The following is a 22114-nucleotide window of genomic DNA, read 5'->3' on the forward strand; positions in this document are numbered from 1 at the left end:
GTCTGGTATGGAAGGTATGAGTTCAGGATTAGATAATAACACATTGATTACAACATCATGATAATTTAATGGTCATATTTTTGTATACACATGTACTCTATAGAAATACAATATTTCAGTAAACAGGAGCCATCGCTGTACATACTTGTACACATTCTGAAGCCAGAGGTAGGGTTCTATGCCATAAAGAAATTCTGATGTTTTGAATGAAATGTACGTTGTCATATTTGATACATTATGAATATGGTATTCAGGTGAGGTTAGACGTGATATTATCTATGAAATTATCTGTTTACTGTTGTGCGCATTCAGTTTGCCTACAAAATAGCTTTACACACATACCTCAATGGAATATTAAACTTTGTAACACAGCGCCGTAACATCAAAAACCAAAGCAACTGTCTGGTTAATTCAATAATAAATGTATATTATAACACTGTAGCAACAGTCCAGTTTTTTAGGACAATCAAGTACCACTGATCACTTACCATCAAACACAGTGTATCTGAAGTCTCTTAATTGGAGAAGATACATGTGGATCATTTCCCTGATGTTATTTTACCACCCATGAGGGGTCTTTCTTGATGATGTCATTCTCAGGACCAAGAATAGCAACTCCACATGTCCTCTGTCCAATGCCAAGGTACCTGTGTAAAACATGGATATAAACTATGAAAATGGCCACTCTTCATATTCACTTTCATTCAAAGTCCAAAAATAGGGCATGCTCAATAAACTTCCAAAAAGGACTGATTCATGGTAAACAGGAGTTGGAGCACAAAAAACAGATTCAACAACACCTGAAATAATATTAAACCAAAAACCACATTACCTGCCAGCCACATCGACCAGGCTCTTGTCTGTGACAGCGAAGAGTCTCTCTCTGTGGGCCTGTTTCAACTCATCTGTGATTCCACTCAGGAAACGGCCCATACCTGCAACATGATAATGTGATAGTGATCACATTTCAAGACAAGGTTTGACACTTGGTCTTTTTCATCTCTTATCATTGTCCATTTATAACATGTCATTTAGAAGACAGTCATGTTTCTTTCCAAAGTGAGACCCAGGTAAGGGACAACCTCTAAGTAAATGCCTCTCTGTAGAGCTGTCCTCATGTTATACATGTGTTATAATAACAAGTTACTACAGTAAAACTTAACAGGACATAAAATAACAGAATGTTAAATGTCAGGTGAAGAGGTTTAGAGCTGGCATTTGGGCTCTGGTAGCATCCCAAATGGCACCCTATTCCCTATATAGTGCACTACCTTTAACCAGGGCCTGAAGGGCTCCGCTCAAAAGTAGCACTATATAGGGAATAGGGTGCCATTTGGGACACATCATCTGTTCACCTTTATTGGAGGGGGCGACGGGGGAATCCACGGCTGAGAACACGGACAGCTTGGCCTCGTCGATGTCCTGCTGGGTAAACTGTCCTGATCTGACCCAGTCCACACTCTTACGGAAGGTTGACAGAGTCTGCACCGAGTTGGGGTCTCTGAAATCAACACAGGGACATGGAACAATGGGTTAAAGCTAATGAAATATGCCAAGAAGTGATCTAATACATGTATTCAAACAGTACAGTACATTCATTAAAAATGTGTAACTCCCCTTAATGTACTCTGAACATTTCATGACTCTAGGATCAAGAAAATATATTCAAAATAGCTTGTCATGTTTTGTGATTGTGTGTTCAATGGTAAAATATGGCAGTTTCTTCAATTTCCTGAAAAGTTATAGTTTGAGATTTTCCGCAACATGTCTTTCTGCAGCTTTGTCAGGTCTTAATCTCTATGACTACTGTTAAAACCTGTTTAGTTACAGTATAATCCTGTTGTATTACAGTACATTAATACACTACACACCTGTATGAATAGAAGGTGAATAGTCCTCCTCCCACCCTGGCCCCTCCACCATAGGCCCCACCCTTCTCTCTGATCTCTCTGTGCAGGTACTTAGCAGTCATCATCCGGGACAGGATATTCAGGCTGAGGGAGAGAGAGGGGAACGAGCATGGGTAAATACGGGGTTACAATATTTGTAACTTTCAGAAATATCCTACATTTTCCAGAAATCTTGGTTTGAGGATTCTGGATTTTGTGCTTATTCCCTCCTGATTCCAGGAATATCCAAACCAGATTTCTGGAACATCAGGGAATTTGGGGAAAGTACGTTTTTTGCAACCCTAGTAAATATGAACATGGATCTACAGAAACAGCTAGCATTTGTGCTAATGCTAGTTAGCAACTTCCTTCAAACTGAACGCAGAGACATAAAAATGGTATCCATGAGTTCATCTGACTCTAGGGAAGTAGATAAAGGGTTTCATTGCCAAAATCCCAAATTATCCCTTTAAGACAGTCACCTCGCATAGTCCTCATGGGTGAAGGGCACGGTGCGGATACACTCGCTGACAAAGTTGATTGGGAAGGGCATTGGGAAAAATGTCTTCATCTGGCAGGGCTTGAAGTTGGGCTCCTGTGGGGTGATGATCAAACACACTTACATTAGCTCAATGGTAGATTAAGAAGGTCAGAAACCAATGATAAAAGTGTTACTCAACAATAATGAAAGGAAGACCAAACTAATGTTCAGAGGCCGTATGGATCAAGTGTCTCAAGAGTAGGAGTGCTGATCTAGGATCAGGTCCCCCCTGTCCAACATGTAATCTTATTCATGATCCTCAATCAGTATTCCTACTGAGATGCTTGACACATAGGTCTAGTTTAAAAGTGGAGGCGGTACGCACAGTGATTAGTTTTCTACTTGGGCCAGATCCAGGAGCTGCCAGTGAGTCAAGAGGTCTCTGTTAGGATTAAAAGAACACCTGTCAACTCACAGCAATATTCAGGTTTTGTCCCAAATGGGACCCTATTCCCTACATAGTGCACTTCATATGAGCCATGGTCAAAAGTAGTGCACTTTGTAGAGAATAGGCTGCCATTGGGGACATATCCCAAGTATTTATTTCACTTTGTTACAGTGCAGTCTTAGTACAGTACTAAGATAGTTTGAAAAATTCATACCTCAGTGATATCGGAGCGGACGGGTTTGCGATCCTTCTTATTGGAAGCAACGTTAGACATGAAGTTATCCAACTGTCCAGCGGCATCAGACATCTTCTGAGGAGTTGAGTTGACCGCACATCTGTCCGAACAACGAGAAGTTGTAATATACTTTACCCTCAAGTCAAAAATACAGAAATTATAGTAAAATCTTGAAGTAGCTGTCACGTGTAAAGACTATACCCACCTCATGTTCAGTGGGTTGAGAATGTGTCTCTTTATTCTAGGAAGTGTCCGTAGAACTTGGGTGAGGTCTGGCATCTCCGCAATCCTTTTCATGAACTTGACCTGATATTCAAGATACACAAGAAAACAGATGTATTTCATTTGAGGGTACAGAAGTGCATTATATTCTCATTCAGATGTTACAATAACCCTTTTCCTTCATCATACAGCTTTTTCTTTGCTTCCAAACCCTCATTGTCCTCCCCCTTCGCACCTGCTCCATCCCTCCGAAGGTCTCCTGTAATTCTCCTGTTGGGGTCAGACTGCGAGCCGCCCTCGTCATGGCGTACATGTGACCAGAGTAAGAGATCCCATTGGCAAGTTCCTGAGCCGACATCATGACCAGCACACGCAGACGCTCCTCATCATCAAAGTGCGGGCTGTAGGTCAAGTTAAAGGTTCAAAGGTCAGAGCACAGAGAGAAAAGGGCTTAAATAATATCAATCAAATGAGTCATTAAAAAACTATGGACATGTGGTTTATTAGTGAACATGCGACCATAGATGGATTACGTGCCATGGCATTATTCTGATGGACATGCGACCCTACCTGTTGAATATGTCACTCCACAGGTGAAACATATCAGGAAGATTCCTCTCCAGACAGGAAGATGAGAGGAGGACTCCCTGTGAATCAGACTGTGAATGAACAATGCTCTTTCTTATAGCGAATTGTGTTATACTTACATAAAGGTATACATTAGACTTCATTATAACTGACTGGCTGGCTGGCTGGGGACTGAGCTAGAGCTGGGCGATATGGCCTAAATATCATATCTCGATTTTTTTCAAACTTATGGGCGAGTCACAATATACAGTATATCGGAAAAAAACCTGTTCTCTCTAAATAAGCATTGTTGTAAAATTAAAGGTCAAATACACTGCATTTCAAACAGTCAGCAATAATCAAATGAATTCAGGGCTTGTACCTAGGCTAAATATAAGCCTTCCACAACAAGACCCACTAATAATTTCATTATTCTATCAAAATACACTGAAAATAATATAAACGCAACATGTAAATGGTTGTTCCCATGTTTCATGAGCTTAAATACAAAATCCCAGAAATGTTCCATACCTACAAAAAGCTTCTCTCAAAGTTTGTGCACAAATTTGTTTACACCACTTTTAGTGAGCATTTCTCCTTTGCCAAGATAATCCATCCATTCCAAGTGTGGAATATCAAGAAGCTGATTAAACAGCATGATCATTACACAGAAACCTTGTGCTTGGGACAATATAAGGCCACTTTAAAATGTGCAGTTCTGTCACACAACATAATGCCACAGATGTCTCAAGTTTTGAGGGAGCGTGAGATTGGCAAACTGACTGCAAGAATTTCCACCAGAGCTGTTGCCAGAGAATTTAATGTTAATTTCTCTACCAACAATAGGCTGCCCCTAATTTCGTTTCAGAGAATTTGGCAGTACGTCCAACCGGCCTCACAACCGCAGCTCACGTGTAACCACGCCAGCCCAGGACCTCTACATCTGGCTTTTTCACCTGCGGGGAAAACTCATTCTGATTGGCTGGGCCTAGCTCCCAAGCGGGTGGGCCTGGCTTCCAAGTGGGTGGGCCTGTACCCTCCAAGGCCCACCCATGGCTGCACTCCTGCCCAGTCATGGGAAATCCATAGATTAGGGCCTAATACATTTATTTCAATTGACTGATTTCCTTATATGAACTGTAACTCAGCAAAATCCTTGAAATTGTTGCATGTTGCGTTTAGATTTTTGTTCAGTATAGTTTAACCTGCTTTTTTTGTTGTTGCAATATTCACTGATCTGTCTTGCAAGTCAGTCTATGAAAATGCCCTTTTTGTTACAAATGTAGCTATAACCATGCATAATGCACATTCACTAATAATGACTAAACTCTTGTAGCAGGCATTAGGCTACAGAAAATGAACACAGGTCTCATCAACAATCTCTCAAGCCCATGAGCTAGTAAATAACAAGGTTGAACAGTTGAATTGCTATGAACACACCCTTCTGTCTGCCTCCAACTGTTTGAACAGCATGTTGGCCTGTCCACTTTGTTCAGATGTTGAAATCAATTGGCCTACCTTATTTCTCAGAATTAGAACGAGTTTGCCAATTATTCATATAATTGAATTTAATACTTAGTGCACATTTAAAAAACACAGACTAGAAAGCTAGTATAACAGTCTTAAGCTAAAATGCTGCTAGCAGTACGTGGTACCCCAATGCCGCGCTCGACAAACTGCGCATTCATTTGACAGAATCAATGTTCATTGATATTCTCGTTTTAGTAGTGTCTGCGATGCGCAATTTGAGTAGTTGAGACATAAAAAGGGTATCGTTAGAAATGTTTAAATAATAATGTGTTTTGGTGTCCATATGACCGATTATGTTGGAAAACCTCAAATGGAAAAGCGAGTTAAAACTGCATGTCAGAGAGGACAATGTGATCTCTCAACTTTGTTGGCGTGAGCGGCAGGGGCTTGGTGTGTAAACCATAGAAAAGGCAAAGCAATAGGTTTCGCTCTCAATAAAATCTGTCCAAAGTAAGGCCAATGCATTTGTATGGGCATATTTTGGACCTAAACCTGTAGCTTGCCTTCCCGCCTTTGGGACAACGTCTCCCATTGTTAGGGCGGAGACGTACATCTCGTCATTATATACAGATCTCTGGTGTAAATGGGAAGTTGCACACAGCACAGAAGGAGACGCTCATAAAAATTAAAAATATCAAAACCTTGATTCTTGTGATACAGGCATTTGGAATATCACGCAAAAACATAAATTCGAATGAATACAACATACCGCCCAGCCCTAGGACTGACCTGTTCATACATGTCCATGTTAGAGTAGTCAGGGTTGACTGATGTGGAGATGGACATGCCTCCAGTCTTCAGCTCCATCTGCTGGGCCTGCTGCCTGTAGTCCAGCCCTCCACAGCCCATCCTGGTAACAACACACTCCCATTAGCATGTCTCATCTCACAGCCTGGACCAACACATACTCCTCATCAAATCACACCCCATCCTAAAATAACACACACCTCCATTACCTGATCACAATTCACACGGATCATTAACGGATCACAAATACTACCTACCGGTAGCTCAACCTGGACCGACGCAGCACGCCTTTTCACAATCACCTCAGTAACCCAGTCAGACACACATTCTCAAGACAAAAACTCAATACTCATCACAATTGCAACTAACTCCATTACCTTCAACACATGTTTATGAAACCACACGAGCTATGCCTTCTAGACAATACACAAATGATTGGTCATATTATATGGGGTCTGGACTCACTTGGTGATGACACTGCAGAAGAGGGGCACATATAGTTTGAGGTCTTCAGGGAGGGTGTTGAGACTACACATAGCCCTGAAGTAGACCATCCCATTGGTTGGCTGCTCACAGTACTGCACAGGGACACCTCCTAGTGGGGTGAAGAGAGTAGAACAGGACAAATGTCAGAGGGAGACAAAACCATGACTCCAAGAATTTCTGTCTTGACATGTGGACCAGTTTATTTGCCAGTCTACCAATACTTGGAAATTGTACATCAAAACATATCTACATTTTGTCAAGTTAGTCTTATTCTAAAATGTATTAAATTACATTTTCTCCTCACAATAATCCTAATGACAAAGTTAACTGATTTTTAGAATTTTTTTCAAATTCATTAAAAATAAACAGAAATACCTTATTTACATAAGTATTTAGACCCTCTGCTATGAGACTCAAATTGCGCTCAGGTGCCTCCTGTTTCCATTGATTATCCTTGAGATGTTTATACAACTTGGAGTCCACCTGTGGTCAATTTAATTGATTGGACATGATTTGGAAAAGGCACAAACCTGTCTATATAAGGTCCCACAGTTGATAGTGTACGTCAGAGCAAAAATCAAGCTATGAGGTATAAATAATTGTCCGTTCTGAGACAGGATTGTATTGAGGCACAGATCTGGGGAAGGGTACCGAAACATTTCTGCAGCATTGAAGGTCTCCAAGAACACAGTGGTGGCTTCCATCATTCTTAAAAGGAAGAAGTTTGGAACCACCAAGACTCTTCCTAGAGCTGTCCGCTCGGCCAAACTGAGCAATTGGGGAAGAAGGGGCTTGGTCAGGGAAGTGACCAAGAACCCAATGGTCAACCTGACAGAGCTCCTCTGTGGAGATGGGAGAACCTTCGATAAAGACAACCATCTCTGAAGCACTCCACCAAATCAGGCCTTTATGGTAGAGTGGCCAGACGGAAGCCACTCTTCTGTAAAAGGCACATGACAGCCTGTTTGAAGTTTGCCAAAAGGTACCTAAAGGACTCTCAGAACATGAGAAACAAGATTCTCTGGTCTGATGAAACCAAGATTGGCCTGAATTTGTTTTTAACCTTTTATTTAACGGCAAGTCAGTAGTGTCTGGGGAACTGGAGGACAGGAGGAGATGTGGTGTCTGGGGAACTGGAGGACAGGAGGAGATGTGGTGTCTGGGGAACTGGAGGACAGGAGGAGATGTGGTGTCTGGGGAACTGGAGGACAGGAGGAGATGTGGTGTCTGGGGAACTGGAGGACAGGAGGAGATGTGGTGTCTGGGGTACTGGAGGACTGGAAATGGGAAACACTATTAGAGTGTTATCTCGGAGCCTAGAGTAACTAGAGTGTAGCGTCTGCGTGTACTACAGGTAGTACTGTACCTGCAGTGCCCATCTCTACAGGTGTGACTGCTATCGTTGGCTCAATGTCAGACACTTTCAGGGCAGGGAGACATGAGGCATCCTGGATCTTGCTCTGAATCGATAGCAGCTCAAGACCTGAATAAAAAGTCATAAATTAGTACAAAAATACTGAAAAAACGTTATGATCATGAATGGTTTATAAAGTTTTGATAATGAAGTGAATGAGTATTCTCCATTTTCCTCAAAAGACAGGTGGGTTGTTAAGCAACAAAACCAATGAGTGCCCAACTTTGGGGCAAAACAAGGATTATTGAAAAAGTGAATTATAATTGATCTCCAAATGTGTATTGAAAACATAAATACATTTGCACAATGAGCACTTGGTGTCTCTCAAATACATCATTACAGATATTGGTTAGCTAGCTAGCATATGTATTAGCATAGATATGACATCAGTCAAAACACCTCAAAACAAGACCTACACTATATATACAAAAGTATGTGGACACCCCTTCAAATTAGTGCATTCAGCTATTTCAGCCACACCCGTTGCTGACAGGTGTATAAAATTGAGCACACCGCCATGCAATCTCCATGACAAACATTGACAGTAAAACGGCATTAATGAAGAGGTCAGTGACTTACAATGTGGCAACGTCATAGGATGCCACCTTTAAAATTTCTGCTCTGCAAGAGCTGTCCCGGTCAACTGTAAGTGCTGTTATTGTGAAATGGAAACGTCTAGGAGCAACAACGGCTCAGCCGCAAAGTGGTAGGCCACACATGCTCACAGAACGGGACCGCAGAGTGCTGAAGCGTGTAAAAATCATCTGTCCTCGGTTGCAACACTCACTACTGAGTTCCAACCTGCCTCTGGAAGCAATGTCAGCACAAGAACTGTTCGTTGGGAGCTTCATGAAATGTGTTTCCATGGCCGAGCAGCCGCACACAAGCCTAAGCCCACCATGTGCAACGCCAAGCATCGGCTGGAGTGGTGTAAAGCTCGCCGCCATTGGACTCTGGGGCAGGGGAAACGCGTTCTCTGTAGTGTAGTGATGAATCATGCTTCACCATCAGGCAGTCCGACAGATTAATCTGGGTTTGGTGGATGCCAGAAAAACACTACCTGCCCGAATAAATAGTGGCAACTAAAGTTTCGTGGTGGAGGAATAATGGCCTGGGGCTGTTTTTCATGGTTTGGGCTAGGCCCCTTAATTCCAGTGAAGGGAAATCTTAATGCTGCAGCATACAATGACATTCTAGACAATTCTGTGCTTCCAACTTTGTAGCAACAGTTTGGAGAAGGCCCTTTCCTGTTTCAACATGACAATGCCCCTGTGCACAAAGCGAGGTACATACAGAAATGGTTTGTTGAGATCGGTGTGGAAGAACTTGACTGGCACCTGACCACATGACTGAACCGTAGTCAACAAAACAAAGGAGATGATTGTGGACTTCAGAAAACAGCAGAGGGAGCATCCCCCCATCCACGGCACAGTAGTGGAGAAGATGGAACGTTTTAAGTTCCTCGACGTACACATCACGGACAAACTGAAATGGTCCAGTCACACAGACAGCGTGGTGAAGAAGGCGCAACAGCACCTCTTCAACCTCAGGAGGCTGAAGAAATGTGGCTTGTCACCTAAAAGCCTCAAACTTTTACAGATGCACAATTGAGAGCATCCTGTCGGGCTGTATCACCGCCTGGTACGGCAACTGCTCCGCCCACAACCGCAAGGCCCTCCAGAGGGTGGTGTGGTCTGCACAACGCATCACCAGGGGCAAACTACCTGCCCTCCAGGACACCTACAGCACCCGATATCACAGGAAGGATCTTCAAGGATAACAACCACCTGGGCCACTGCCTGTTCACCCCACTAACATCCAGAAGGCGGGGTCAGTACAGATGCATCAAAGCTGGGACAGAGAGACTGAATAACAGCTTCTATCTCAAGGCCATCAGACTGTTAAACAGCCATCACTTACACAGAGAGGCTGCTGCCAACATACAGACTTGAAATCATTGGCCACTTTAATTAATGGATCACTAGTCACTTTAATAATGCTACTTTAATAATGTTACAAGATCTTGCATCACTCATCTCATATGTACAGTGCCTTGCGAAAGTATTCGGCCCCCTTGAACTTTGCGACCTTTTGCCACATTTCAGGCTTCAAACATAAAGATATAAAACTGTATTTTTTTGTGAAGAATCAACAACAAGTGGGACACAATCATGAAGTGGAACAACATTTATTGGATATTTCAAACTTTTTTAACAAATCAAAAACTGAAAAATTGGGCGTGCAAAATTATTCAGCCCCCTTAAGTTAATACTTTGTAGCGCCACCTTTTGCTGCGATTACAGCTGTAAGTCGCTTGGGGTATGTCTCTATCAGTTTTGCACATCGAGATAATTTTTTCCCATTCCTCCTTGCAAAACAGCTCGAGCTCAGTGAGGTTGGATGGAGAGCATTTGTGAACAGCAGTTTTCAGTTCTTTCCACAGATTCTCGATTGGATTCAGGTCTGGACTTTGACTTGGCCATTCTAACACCTGGATATGTTTATTTTTGAACCATTCCATTGTTGATTTTGCTTTATGTTTTGGATCATTGTCTTGTTGGAAGACAAATCTCAGTCCCAGTCTCAGGTCTTTTGCAGACTCCATCAGGTTTTCTTCCAGAATGGTCCTGTATTTGGCTCCATCCATCTTCCCATCAATTTTAACCATCTTCCCTGTCCCTGCTGAAGAAAAGCAGGCCCAAACCATGATGCTGCCACCACCATGTTTGACAGTGGGGATGGTGTGTTCATGGTGATGAGCAGTGTTGCTTTTACGCCAAACATAACGTTTTGCATTGTTGCCAAAAAGTTCAATTTTGGTTTCATCTGACCAGAGCACCTTCTTCCACATGTTTGGTGTGTCTCCCAGGTGGCTTGTGGCAAACTTTAAACAACACTTTTTATGGATATCTTTAAGAAATGTCTTTCTTCTTGCCACTCTTCCATAAAGGCCAGATTTGTGCAATATACAACTGATTGTTGTCCTATGGACAGAGTCTCCCACCTCAGCTGTAGATCTCTGCAGTTCATCCAGAGTGATCATGAGCCTCTTGGCTGCATCTCTGATCAGTCTTCTCCTTGTATGAGCTGAAAGTTTAGAGGGACGGCCAGGTCTTGGTAGATTTGCAGTGGTCTGATACTCCTTCCATTTCAATATTATCGCTTGCACAGTGCTCCTTGGGATGTTTAAAGCTTGGGAAATCTTTTTGTATCCAAATCCGGCTTTAAACTTCTTCACAACAGTATCTCGGACCTGCCTGGTGTGTTCCTTGTTCTTCATGATGCTCTCTGCGCTTTTAACGGACCTCTGAGACTATCACAGTGCATGGTGCATTTATACGTAGACTTGATCACACACATGTGGATTGTATTTATCATCATTAGTCATTTAGGTCAACATTGGATCATTCAGAGATCCTCACTGAACTTCTGGAAAGAGTTTGCTGCACTGAAAGTAAAGGGGCTGAATAATTTTGCACGCCCAATTTTTCAGTTTTTGATTTGTTAAAAAAGTTTGAAATATCCAATAAATGTCGTTCCACTTCATGATTGTGTCCCACTTGTTGTTGATTCTTCACAAAAAAATACAGTTTTATATCTTTATGTTTGAAGCCTGAAATGTGGCAAAAGGTCGCAAAGTTCAAGGGGGCCGAAAACTTTCGCAAGGCACTGTATATACTGTATTTTATACCATCTATTGCATCTTGCCTATGCCGTTCTGTCATTTACATTCTTATTCCATTCCTTTACTAAGATTTGTGTGTATTAGGGAGTTGTGTGGAATAGTTAGACTACATGTTAGATATTACTGCACTGTCAGAACTAGAAGCACAAGCACAGTAACGCAGTAACATCTGCTAAGCATGTGTATGTGACCAATACAATTTGATTTGATCCCCATCGAACACCTTCGGGATGAATTGGAACATTGACTGTAAAACCAGGCCTAATTGCACAACATCAGTGTCTGACCTCACTAATGCTCGTGGCTGAATGGAAGCAAGTCCCCGCATCAATGTTCCAACATCTAGTGGAAAAGTGGAGGCTTTTATAGCAGCAAAGGGGGACCAACTCCATATTAATGCCTATGATTTTGGAATGAGATGCTCGACGAGCAGGTGTCCACATACTTTTGGTCATGTAGTGTAGTACCAAGAACAAGATACAACTAGCTGAAACAAGCCACATGGCAGCTTCTTGTCATTGTTGCTTGCTATCTGACTGTTCAGGTTCATAACACACAACCTTCTGCCCCATCGATGAGAACGCATCTTTTTCGTGATGTTGTCAGGCAACCCGTCTATAGCTGTTGGCGTATAACTTACCTTTCTCATAGATGTCTTTCTTGTCACTCTCAGACAGAGCCTGTACCTTCTTCTGGAGTTTCTCCTCCTCTGCTTTGACTTGTTTCTCCAGGTACGCCTCATCGGGACTCATAGACAGAGTCAGCCTGTGAGTGTTGTCCTGCATGGGCACCAACAAGATGCTAATGTGACATGACATTACCATAACACTAAAGTCAGTGACATGATTAAACTGATGTAATTTCCTTCTTTCAACAACCCCCTGGTCTATGACCCCTGCATGATGACATCAACTTTCTTGATTAGACTGCTTTATCCCATTACAATTTACTGTTACATAGGCTATTCAGATTTAGATGCCATGTATACTGAAAGAAACGCAACGTATTTCTCCTGTCTGGTCTCACCTTGAAGTAGTGTAGGACTTTCTCCTGGAGGAAGCGAGGGTTGTCCTTCAGGGCTTCTCTGAACTGGGTCACACTGTCACTGATCTTCAGCAGCTGGACCGGGTCTCCATCATGGTTCCAACAGGAAGCGATGTACTGTTAGCAGAGAGACAACACACAGGGTAAAAGGTCATACTCATTTAATGAGCAGCACCTAGGTGTGTATATTTCCATTGTAGTTCCAGCAGGAAGCTACTGTATGTTCTGCAGAGACAAGTATAAAGTTGACAACACGCACCCAAAATATACTGAACAAAAATACAACAATTTTACTTAGTTACATTTCATATAAGGAAATCAGTCAATTGAAATAAATTCATTAGATCCTAATCTATGGATTTCACATGACTGGGCAGGGCTACAGCCCACCCACTAGGGAACCCAGCAAATCAGAATGAGTTTTTCCCCGCAAAAGGGCATTATTACAGACTGAAATACTCCTCAGTTTCATCAGCTGTCCAGGTAGCTGGTCTCAGACAATCCGCAGGTGAAGAAGCCAGATGTGAAGGTCCTGGGGTGGAGTGGTTACATGTGGTCTGTGGTTGTGAGGCCGGTTGGATATACTGCCATACTGAGAAATGGACATTCAATTCTCTGGCAACAGCTCTGGTGGACACTCCTGCAGTCAGCATGCCAAATGCACACTCCCTCAAAACTTGACATTTGTGGCATTGTGTTTTGTGACAAAACTGCACATTTTAGAGTGGCCTTTTACTGTCCCCAGCACAAGTTACACCTGTGTAATGATCATGCTGTTTAATCAGCTTCTTGAAATGCATACCTGTCAGGTGGATGGATTATCTTGGCAAAAGGTGAATGCTCTCTAACAGGGATGTAAACTAATTTGGACAACATTTTACAAAAAGCTTATTTTTCTGCGTTTGGAACATTTCTAGGATCTTTTATTTCAACTCATGAAACCTCGGACCAACACTTTACATGTTGCGTTTATATTTTTGTTCAGTGTAGTTAGATAGGTGCTGACTAATGGAATAGTAAACTTACTAGAGGGTTAATATGGTCATACTGTATACAGGAGATGCAGCTGCCAGGACAATCACTATGGTATTCGTGAGTCTGTCTTTATATACATTTCAATTCCCTTCACATTTCACCTCTGTTTAGAGTGTGTATAGAAAACAATAAAATGTTCATGGTTAAAACATCACAGTGGAGACACCAGACAAGCTGTGGCCTTGTACTCACTGAGGCCAGTGACAACCCGAAGCTGGTAGACTGATGTTTCATCTGGATTTCAATCTTATGAAGCAGGGCCTCTATCCTCTCCTCCTCAAATCCATTGCTGCATCGTTAGGAGAGAAGTACAGTTAGATTACATTATTGTGATGACTGTTATTGTACATAACACATCAGCAGTATACTTACGCAATGATCTCATCAATGGTTTGGACAATGATTTGCTTGACTTTCTCAGTGTCTTCTTCAGCCATTCCTTGCAAGCCTATGCTGAATGATGCCTCTTTGGTGCTCCCATCGTATCTGGAAAATAACAAGATACTGGTAAATAAAGAATTTTACTGTTCAGTATATATCAACATTCCAAAGTGCTATGCCAATGTGTACCTCACAAGTTCTTTAACTTCGTTGAGATAAAGTGCCTGTATTCTGGGACTGTATGTCTTTTAACGTGTTTTATCAATGTTCATTGGTTTCTAAATCCATCTCCAAAGAGGTTAACCCACCCTACGACAGAGGAGAAGTTTGTTCCTATCTTGGGTTCTATGAGGGTCTTGTAGAAGGGAGAGTTGGGTCCAGAGATCATCAGAGAGGACAGCAGGCTCAGGGTGAAACCCTCAAATGTATCTGTGATGCTGCAGAGCGAAGGACACCTGAATGAGACCACTACTGTGTCGCTTACTGATTTTAAATGACCAAAATGCATACGTAAATCTCGACATGCAACAATTGAGGTTAAAGTCACTTTAAAACAAATCAATGTATACTATCCCAGAAAGAAGTTTAGAGAAACAACTGATAGTGTTGCAGTAGCTCAGTATTACGTACTCTCCTAGCAGGTAGCTCATACACAGCGTGTTCTGTTTGGCTGCATCAGGAGCCATAGCATCGGGACTGCAGGTCACATGGTCCTCTCTCTGTGGAAAAGTCCATTACAATTAGAAACACTTCTGTCCACACAAATGTGGAAATGTCTTTGGCGTCAGACATTAAAAAAAACTGACATTAAAACATCATCAAACAGGATCATTCAAATAAGCATTACGGTGAAATTAATTCAAACTTCCAAACCATAGACCTTGCCAAAGTAGCTCAAGTGGAGTGCATAGAATTGTAATATGTGGGAGCTGATGATGAATAAAGTAATATCTGACAGCAGGTACTGAAAGAGCTACAGTGATACTGGATGGGCAGACGCACAGGCCTGTCCCAGTGGGGTTGGTTAGGGACAGCAGTGTCAGGCTCAGTGCGCTCAAACTTGGACAGAGCCTCCTCCTGGATCTGTTTCAAGTGCTGCTCTAAGGGCAGATCCCCGTAGGTGAAGAACCTGAGGAGCAGAAAAGGGGAAACCCTGTTACTGCCAAGGCCCAACAGAGTTGTGTGAGACACAGTGCTACTGTGCCGAGTATATAATATTGGGGTGTGTGACAGTGTGTTGTGCCGTGCATTGCTAAGTGGTAATGTGTGACAGTGTACTGTACAGGTCATGGCGTATCACAATGAGCAGTAGCTCATGTTGAAGCATGGTGGTGGTGGTGTATTGTGCATGTCATAGTGTACTGTACCTTGCATTGCTGGGGTGGTAGTGTGTAGCGTGGAAGTGCTTCAGTTGTTCCCAGGAGAGGTCAGGGATGGCCAGGGGTTCCCCTCCAGACACCACACCGTATGTGTGGTCAGGAAACAGCTTGTTCTGCAGGTGCTGGGCATATACCCTCTCGTTGTCTGACTGAAATCACATACAGAGAGGAAATGTAAGATTCCAATGTGACTTCTATTTGTCCATCTCCTGACCAAATTATTCTGTAATTCTCACAAATTAATCACAATAAATCTAAATAACAAATCTCTAAATAAATAACTTGGAATGAAGTCACTCACAAAAGCGCCCTTCATTTCATTGAAGACAACTCCTTTGAAGACCAAAGGGGAAGTAGGATCTGTAGGTTTTTCATTCTCCAGTCTCCATCCCTCCTGCCTTTAACAAAACACAAGGATATGAATGCAGACTTCTGATGTCAATGATTTTGATTAAAGAGGCAGCTATTTAAACACCACACTTACCAAAAATCAAGTTCTCGTAGACAAGGGAAAAACACTGCATCCAGATACACGGAGAGGAGATTCTGGAAGTCTTTCCCGTTTTGTGTGGAGAAGGGATACATAGTGAAATCACTAGCTGTGGGGGAAAAAAACAATGATGTTTCAGACACCATGTGTGTACACACACACACACACACACACACACACACACACACAGACCTGTGAATGCGTTCATGAAGGTGGAGAGGGATCTGTTGAGCATCTTGAAAAAGGGGTCTCTGCAGGGGTACTTCTCTGAGCCACACAACACTGTGTGTTCCAGGATGTGTGGGACCCCTGTGTTGTCCATTGGGGTCGTCCTGAGCTGAACACTGCAGAGGTGTTACGACAAGAGATGGAAACACTGTCGTTAGAAAAAGCACTGGCTTAGAATAAGTATTTTATTACTAAACTAGAACATTTAATTTTATCTAATCTCTTCAACCAGCCGGCTCTCTATCAGGGAAGCAATTGAGTCTGGGGACAAGGTTCCATTTTAACATACAAACTTAGCCAAATAAAGTATACTTCCACAAATGTGGGATTATTACCTAAAGAGATTGTTCTTGTCATCTCTAGCTGCGTGTAGATACTGGGCGCCTGTGTTGTCATGGGTCAGTTTGACAGCTGTAAGGAACAGGTCAGGAACAGTAACCACCTGCAGAAACACAGGAGGATAAGATCACATTTATCCTGACTTTATGCTAAACTTTGACTAGAAGTGTATGTGAATTTATCAGAATTTTACTCTTGTTGTGGGTCAGTGTTTTCCAATCCTATTGACCCAAAGGGATTGACATTAGTTTTTGGCCCGGCATTTTACCTCCTTAACTGTGAAGCCATGGATCTTCTGTCCTGCCTGGTACTGCAATGCCCTCTCTGTTGCTGAGGTGCTCCTGAACCTCCATGAAGGATTCTGCCACTGGAAACTGGATTTGCCAAGAGAGAGATCATTGCTGGCTTGCATCAGATGATACCATTTGAAAGGAAACACTTTGAAGTTTGTGGAAATGTTAAATTCATGTAGGAGAATAAAACACATTAGATCTGGTAAAATATTTTTTTAAAGATTATTTTTGTACCATCATTTTTGAAATGCAAGAAAAAGGCCATCATGTATTATGCCAGCCCAAGCGTCATTTAGATGTTGGCCACTAGATGGCAGCAGTGTTTGTGCAAAGTTTTAGACTGATCCAATGAACTATTGTGTTTCTGTTCAAAATGTTGTATCAAGTCTGCCCAAATGTGCCTAACTGGTTTATTAATACATTTTCAAGTTCACAACTGTGCACTCTCCTCAAACAATAGCATGGCATTCTTTCACTGTAATATCTACTGTAAATTGGACAGTGCAGTTGGATTAACAAGAATTTAAGCTTCTGCCAATATCAGATATGTCTATGTCCTGGGAAATGTTCTTGTTACTTACAACCTCATGCTAATCACATTAGCCTACTTTAGCTCAACCGTCCCGCGGGGGACCCACCAATTCTGTAGAGGTTAGATAACTACATGATTCCATAGCTGTTATTTTGTAGTTTTGATGTCTTCACTATTATTCTACAATGTAGAACATAGTAAAAATAAAGAAAAACCCTTGAATGAGTGGGTGTGTCCAAACTTTTGACAAGTACTGTTGTTTACAATAAATACATAAAATACAAATTTTTTTCCTAACTTTATACCACAAATTAAAGAAATCATAGACTGCTTGGAAATTACTGACAAAAATATTCTCTACACAAGTAATATTTACCTAGATATTTCTTCAACTTTTGGACAACTGCCCACTGCAGCCATTTTCCATGGTAGCTCTTCACAAAACTATATTAAAGAGGAACTTGCCCTCAGTGGTGTAAATTACACCATTACCAAAGGACAGGTATATTTTGTGTAAATAACAATATAAAGGGCATACTCACAATAAATATTGATATAGATTTTATTTAATTGACTCTTTCTCTAGTAGATAACATTATATGAGTAATTATTAATGTTCTCTCATAGAAAAACATAGTAGAAGCTCAAAAGTCTGGGTCAGGGACAAGGGCAAAACAGTGAAATGTAGGTGGAAAAAATGCAACTGAAAAGTAGATAAAATACTTGATGTGTTAAAACATACGGGGTGATTGTAGTATGAATTTAACATATTTTTTCGAAATTGACCCCGAGGACATAGAAGTGCCCGTAGTTGTAGAATCACTCATATACACAGTTGAAGTCGGAAGTTTACATACACTTAGGTTGGAGTCATTAAAACTCGTTTTTCAACCACGCCACAAAATTCTTGTCAACAAACTATAGTTTTGGCAAGTCAGTTAGGACATCTACTTTGCGCATGACACAAGTAATTTCTCCAACAATTGTTTACAGACAGATTGTTTCACTTATAATTCACTGTATCACAATTCCAGTGGGTCAGAAGTTTACACACACTAAGTTGACTGTGCCTTTAAACAGCTTGGAAAATTCCAGAAAATTATTGTCATGGCTTCAGAAGCTTCTGATAGGCTAGACATCATTTGAGTCAATTGGAGGTGTACCTGTGGATGTATTTCAAGGCCTACCTTCAAACTCAGTGCCTCTTTGCGTGACATCATGGGAAAAACAAAAGAAATCAGCCAAGACCTCAGAAAAGAAATTGTAAACGCCTGAAGGTACCATGTTCATCTGTACAAACAATAGTACGCAAGTATAAACATCATGGAACCACACAACCGTCATACCGCTCAGGAAGGAGACGTGTTCTGTCTCCTAGAGATGAACATACTTTGGTGCGAAAAGTGCAAACCAATCCCAAAACAACAGCAAAGGACCTTGTGAAGATGCTGGAGGAAACGGGTACAAAAGTATCTATATCCACAGTAAAACGAGTCCTATATCGACATGACCTGAAAGGCCGCTCAGCAAGGAGAAGCCACTGCTCCAAAACCGCCATTAAGCCAGACTATGGTTTGCAACTGCACATGGGGACAAAGATTGTATTTTTTGGAGAAATGTCCTCTGGTCTGATGAAACAAAAATAGAAATGTTTGGCCATAATGAACATTGTTATGTTTAGAGGAAAAAGGGTGAGGCTTGCAAGCCGAAGAACACCATCCCAACTGTGAAGAACGGGGGTGGCAGCATCATGTTGTGGGGGTGCTTTGCTGGGACTGGTGCATTTCACAAAATAGATGGCATCATGACAAAAGAAAATTATGTGGATATATTATAGCAACATATTAAGACATCAGTTAAAGCTTGGTCGCAAATGGGTCTTCCAAATTGACAATGACCTCAAGCATACTTCCAAAGTTGTAGAAAAATGGCTTAAGGACAACAAAGTTAAGGTATTGGAGTGGCCATCACAAAGCCCTGACCTCAATCCTATAGAATATTTGTGGGCAGAACTGAAAAAGTGTGTGCGAGCAAGGAGGCCTACAAACCTGACTCAGTTCCACCAGCTCTCAGGAGGAATGGGCCAAAATTCACAACTTATTATGTGGGAAGCTTGTGGAAGGCTACCCAAAACGTTTGACCCAAGTTAAACTATTTAAAGGCAATGCTACCAATTAATAATTGAGTGTGTGTAAACTTCTGACCCACTGGGAATGTGACAAATAGGCTGAAATAAATTATTCTTTCTCCTATTATTCTGACATTTCACTTAAAATAAAGTGGTGATCCTAACTGACCTAAGACAGGACATTTTTACTATGATTAAATGTCAGGAATTGTGAAAAACTGAGTTTAAATGTATTTGGCTAAGGTGTATGTAAACTTCCGACTTCAACTGTACATTTTTCCCCCACCAGGTTATAGCCTATATCCACATAAAATGTCCCGTAAAAAAACATCCCCCTATGGAAATCAAATACCCGTTCAACGGGTTTGTTCTGGTGCCAGACGTGAGATTTACTCATAAAGATCCTACGGTTATGTGCAATGTGATATAACGGAGTCATGGTCCAGGGCTAGCTGGCTAGCTAATATATACTCACCGTAGATTTCGAAGTTTCTGGAGAACTGTTTTACTCTGCCTAAACATCATTTCCTTAATTTAGTGACAATATATCTAATTGGTATTTATCAATGAACGTGCATATCCGAATAGTATACGCTGAACAGCTTTACTATCATAAAGTCAGCACAATTTGGTTTGCTGCACATCCATATCCTCTCATGCTGTCAGTAGTTGACACACTGAAATTGAAGTGGACATGTTAACGTGGCATCTGCGCATATTACAGACAAACCAATACATGCAATGGGGCAAGTCACACACTCTTATAGGTATGAGTGGGTTTATGCTGTTTATAGATCTACACAAGCTGCGGTTTGCTATTTAGAGCCAGTGGGCTATTCCTTTTAGTGTTGTACAATCAAATGTTTTATTGGCTAAACTGGCAATAACACCAAATATGATTGGGTAAACGTGGTATGACGATTATGACACATCCAATACGTCTGGAAGTTTTCGAAGGGCAAAACATGGACCAAGATGGCGTCGTTGTGAAGCGGGAGTGTTTAATTGTGGAGTTTGTGATTAATTCTCGCAAATTTGATGACTGTTCTTATTATTTCACCCGTTTTAATTTGTTGCAACAAAATGTGATTAAGACGAGTTGGTCGCAGTTTTCATGGGCACAACAAATAATATGCGCGCAGCACAGGAACACCTTCCTAAAATGAATTAGATGGTTAGACAAAGATTGTGTATGTCCTCTCCACCCAAACTATAGGTAGTCGTTGTCCACAAATCCACTCGGCATAGTTTCTAGATCCCGTCTATTCTTTCTCTGGATTGGTGGACATATATCTCAATATTTTTATATATTTGAATATTCGATGAGTTGTTGACGTCAGCAACCTGTTTTCAAAGTAGACAGAGGGACGGACTTTGATTACTAGCCTCATTCATAGCCGTCTCAAGACAACTCCGATATAAAGTGTTTTTTTCTCAAAGTTGTGGAGATGTCACACTCGTAACAACCTAAGCATTACGAAACTTCGATTCAATCAAATAAACCTCATTTAGCAAATAAGACATTATGTTGTTGTTGACCAAATTCGACATTCCAAACAAGTCCTTGCTTGATGGGTCTGAGGGAGTCACATGCAAAGGGGTCGTCACTAGTTACCACAGCCACAAAGTAAGAAACCTCGCCTATTTATACAATTCCTCTTCTTCTATCTGATTTTAGAGCTTTGGTTAACCATACTGCTAACCTCATGCCTAACCTTAAATTAAGACAAAAAAGCAACATTTTGTTTTCATAGAATTTTATGATATAGCCAATTGTGACTTTGTGTTTGTGGTAACTAGTGGAAACTCAATGCACAGGTTAGAGATGTAATTGCAGGGTACAGTGACATTCTTGAGAAGTGAATTAAATAATAATACATATTTACATCTGTAACAATAAAGAAATGACCATTGTTGGGAGGGGGGCTCGCCGTGTCTATTCAGCAGCCTGATGGTCTGGGGGTAGAAGCTATTGGCCAGTCTGACAGTTTTGCCATGATACTCCTATACTGCCCGCGTCTGAGTGATGAAATCAGGAAGAATAGGCCATGGCTTGGGTGGCTGAGGTCATTGATGATTGTTCTTGGCCTTCCTACGACACCTGGTGTTCTCTGTGTCCTGGAGGGCAGGCAGTGTGTGCACCCAATGGTGCGTTTGGCTGAGCGTACCACCCTCTGTAGAGCATTGCGGTCAGCGACAGTAAAGTTGCCGTATCAGGCTTTTAAATATCTCTGCGAGCACAGATTAATACAAATGTAAAGTCACTGTATTCAATCGATCAATACTAAGTCAATACTTAGCCTATCTTTCTATTTTTCTGTGTTAATTTTGTGCACACTTTCCAGTCATGTTCCCAGCAGAGAAAGAAGCTAGATAAACAGTCTTCTTTTCCCATTTCTCAGTCTGGCTGTAAGTTGCTCTTTCTACCAGCAGATGAAGGCAGAGGGTCATGTCTGTCAATTCGTGTGACTCTGCAATGTAGCAATTTCAGTCAATTTCTGTATTATGAAGTATGCAGAACATGTTACTTTGTAGCCCATGCTCAGTTGTTGCTTTACTGT

The 22114-nt window shown here is 41.6% G+C and overlaps 1 protein-coding gene across 1 annotated transcript; it reads right to left on the reverse strand.

Annotated features, from left to right (window-relative positions):
* Positions 1-47: 47 nt before the first annotated feature.
* LOC110508776 (presequence protease, mitochondrial) lies at positions 48-20411 on the reverse strand. The gene is made up of 27 exons (XM_021589582.3): positions 20029-20411; positions 16869-16974; positions 16597-16703; positions 16226-16377; positions 16028-16142; positions 15845-15941; positions 15532-15692; positions 15167-15293; positions 14795-14883; positions 14473-14601; positions 14156-14269; positions 13976-14072; positions 12731-12865; positions 12345-12483; positions 7972-8088; positions 6585-6714; positions 6102-6222; positions 3846-3922; positions 3511-3676; positions 3259-3359; positions 3033-3153; positions 2756-2812; positions 2372-2484; positions 1872-1994; positions 1356-1501; positions 833-935; positions 48-647 (listed from the first exon to the last, which is right to left on the reverse strand). Exons 1-27 carry the CDS (start codon positions 20076-20078, stop codon positions 554-556), a joined length of 3087 nt encoding a protein of 1028 aa, XP_021445257.3. The 5' UTR covers positions 20079-20411; the 3' UTR covers positions 48-553.
* Between the last annotated feature and the right edge of the window lie 1703 nt (positions 20412-22114).

This window comes from Oncorhynchus mykiss, chromosome 28 (genome assembly GCF_057628025.1).
Source record: "Oncorhynchus mykiss isolate SJ-2025 chromosome 28, ASM5762802v1, whole genome shotgun sequence".
NCBI lineage: Eukaryota > Metazoa > Chordata > Actinopteri > Salmoniformes > Salmonidae > Oncorhynchus > Oncorhynchus mykiss.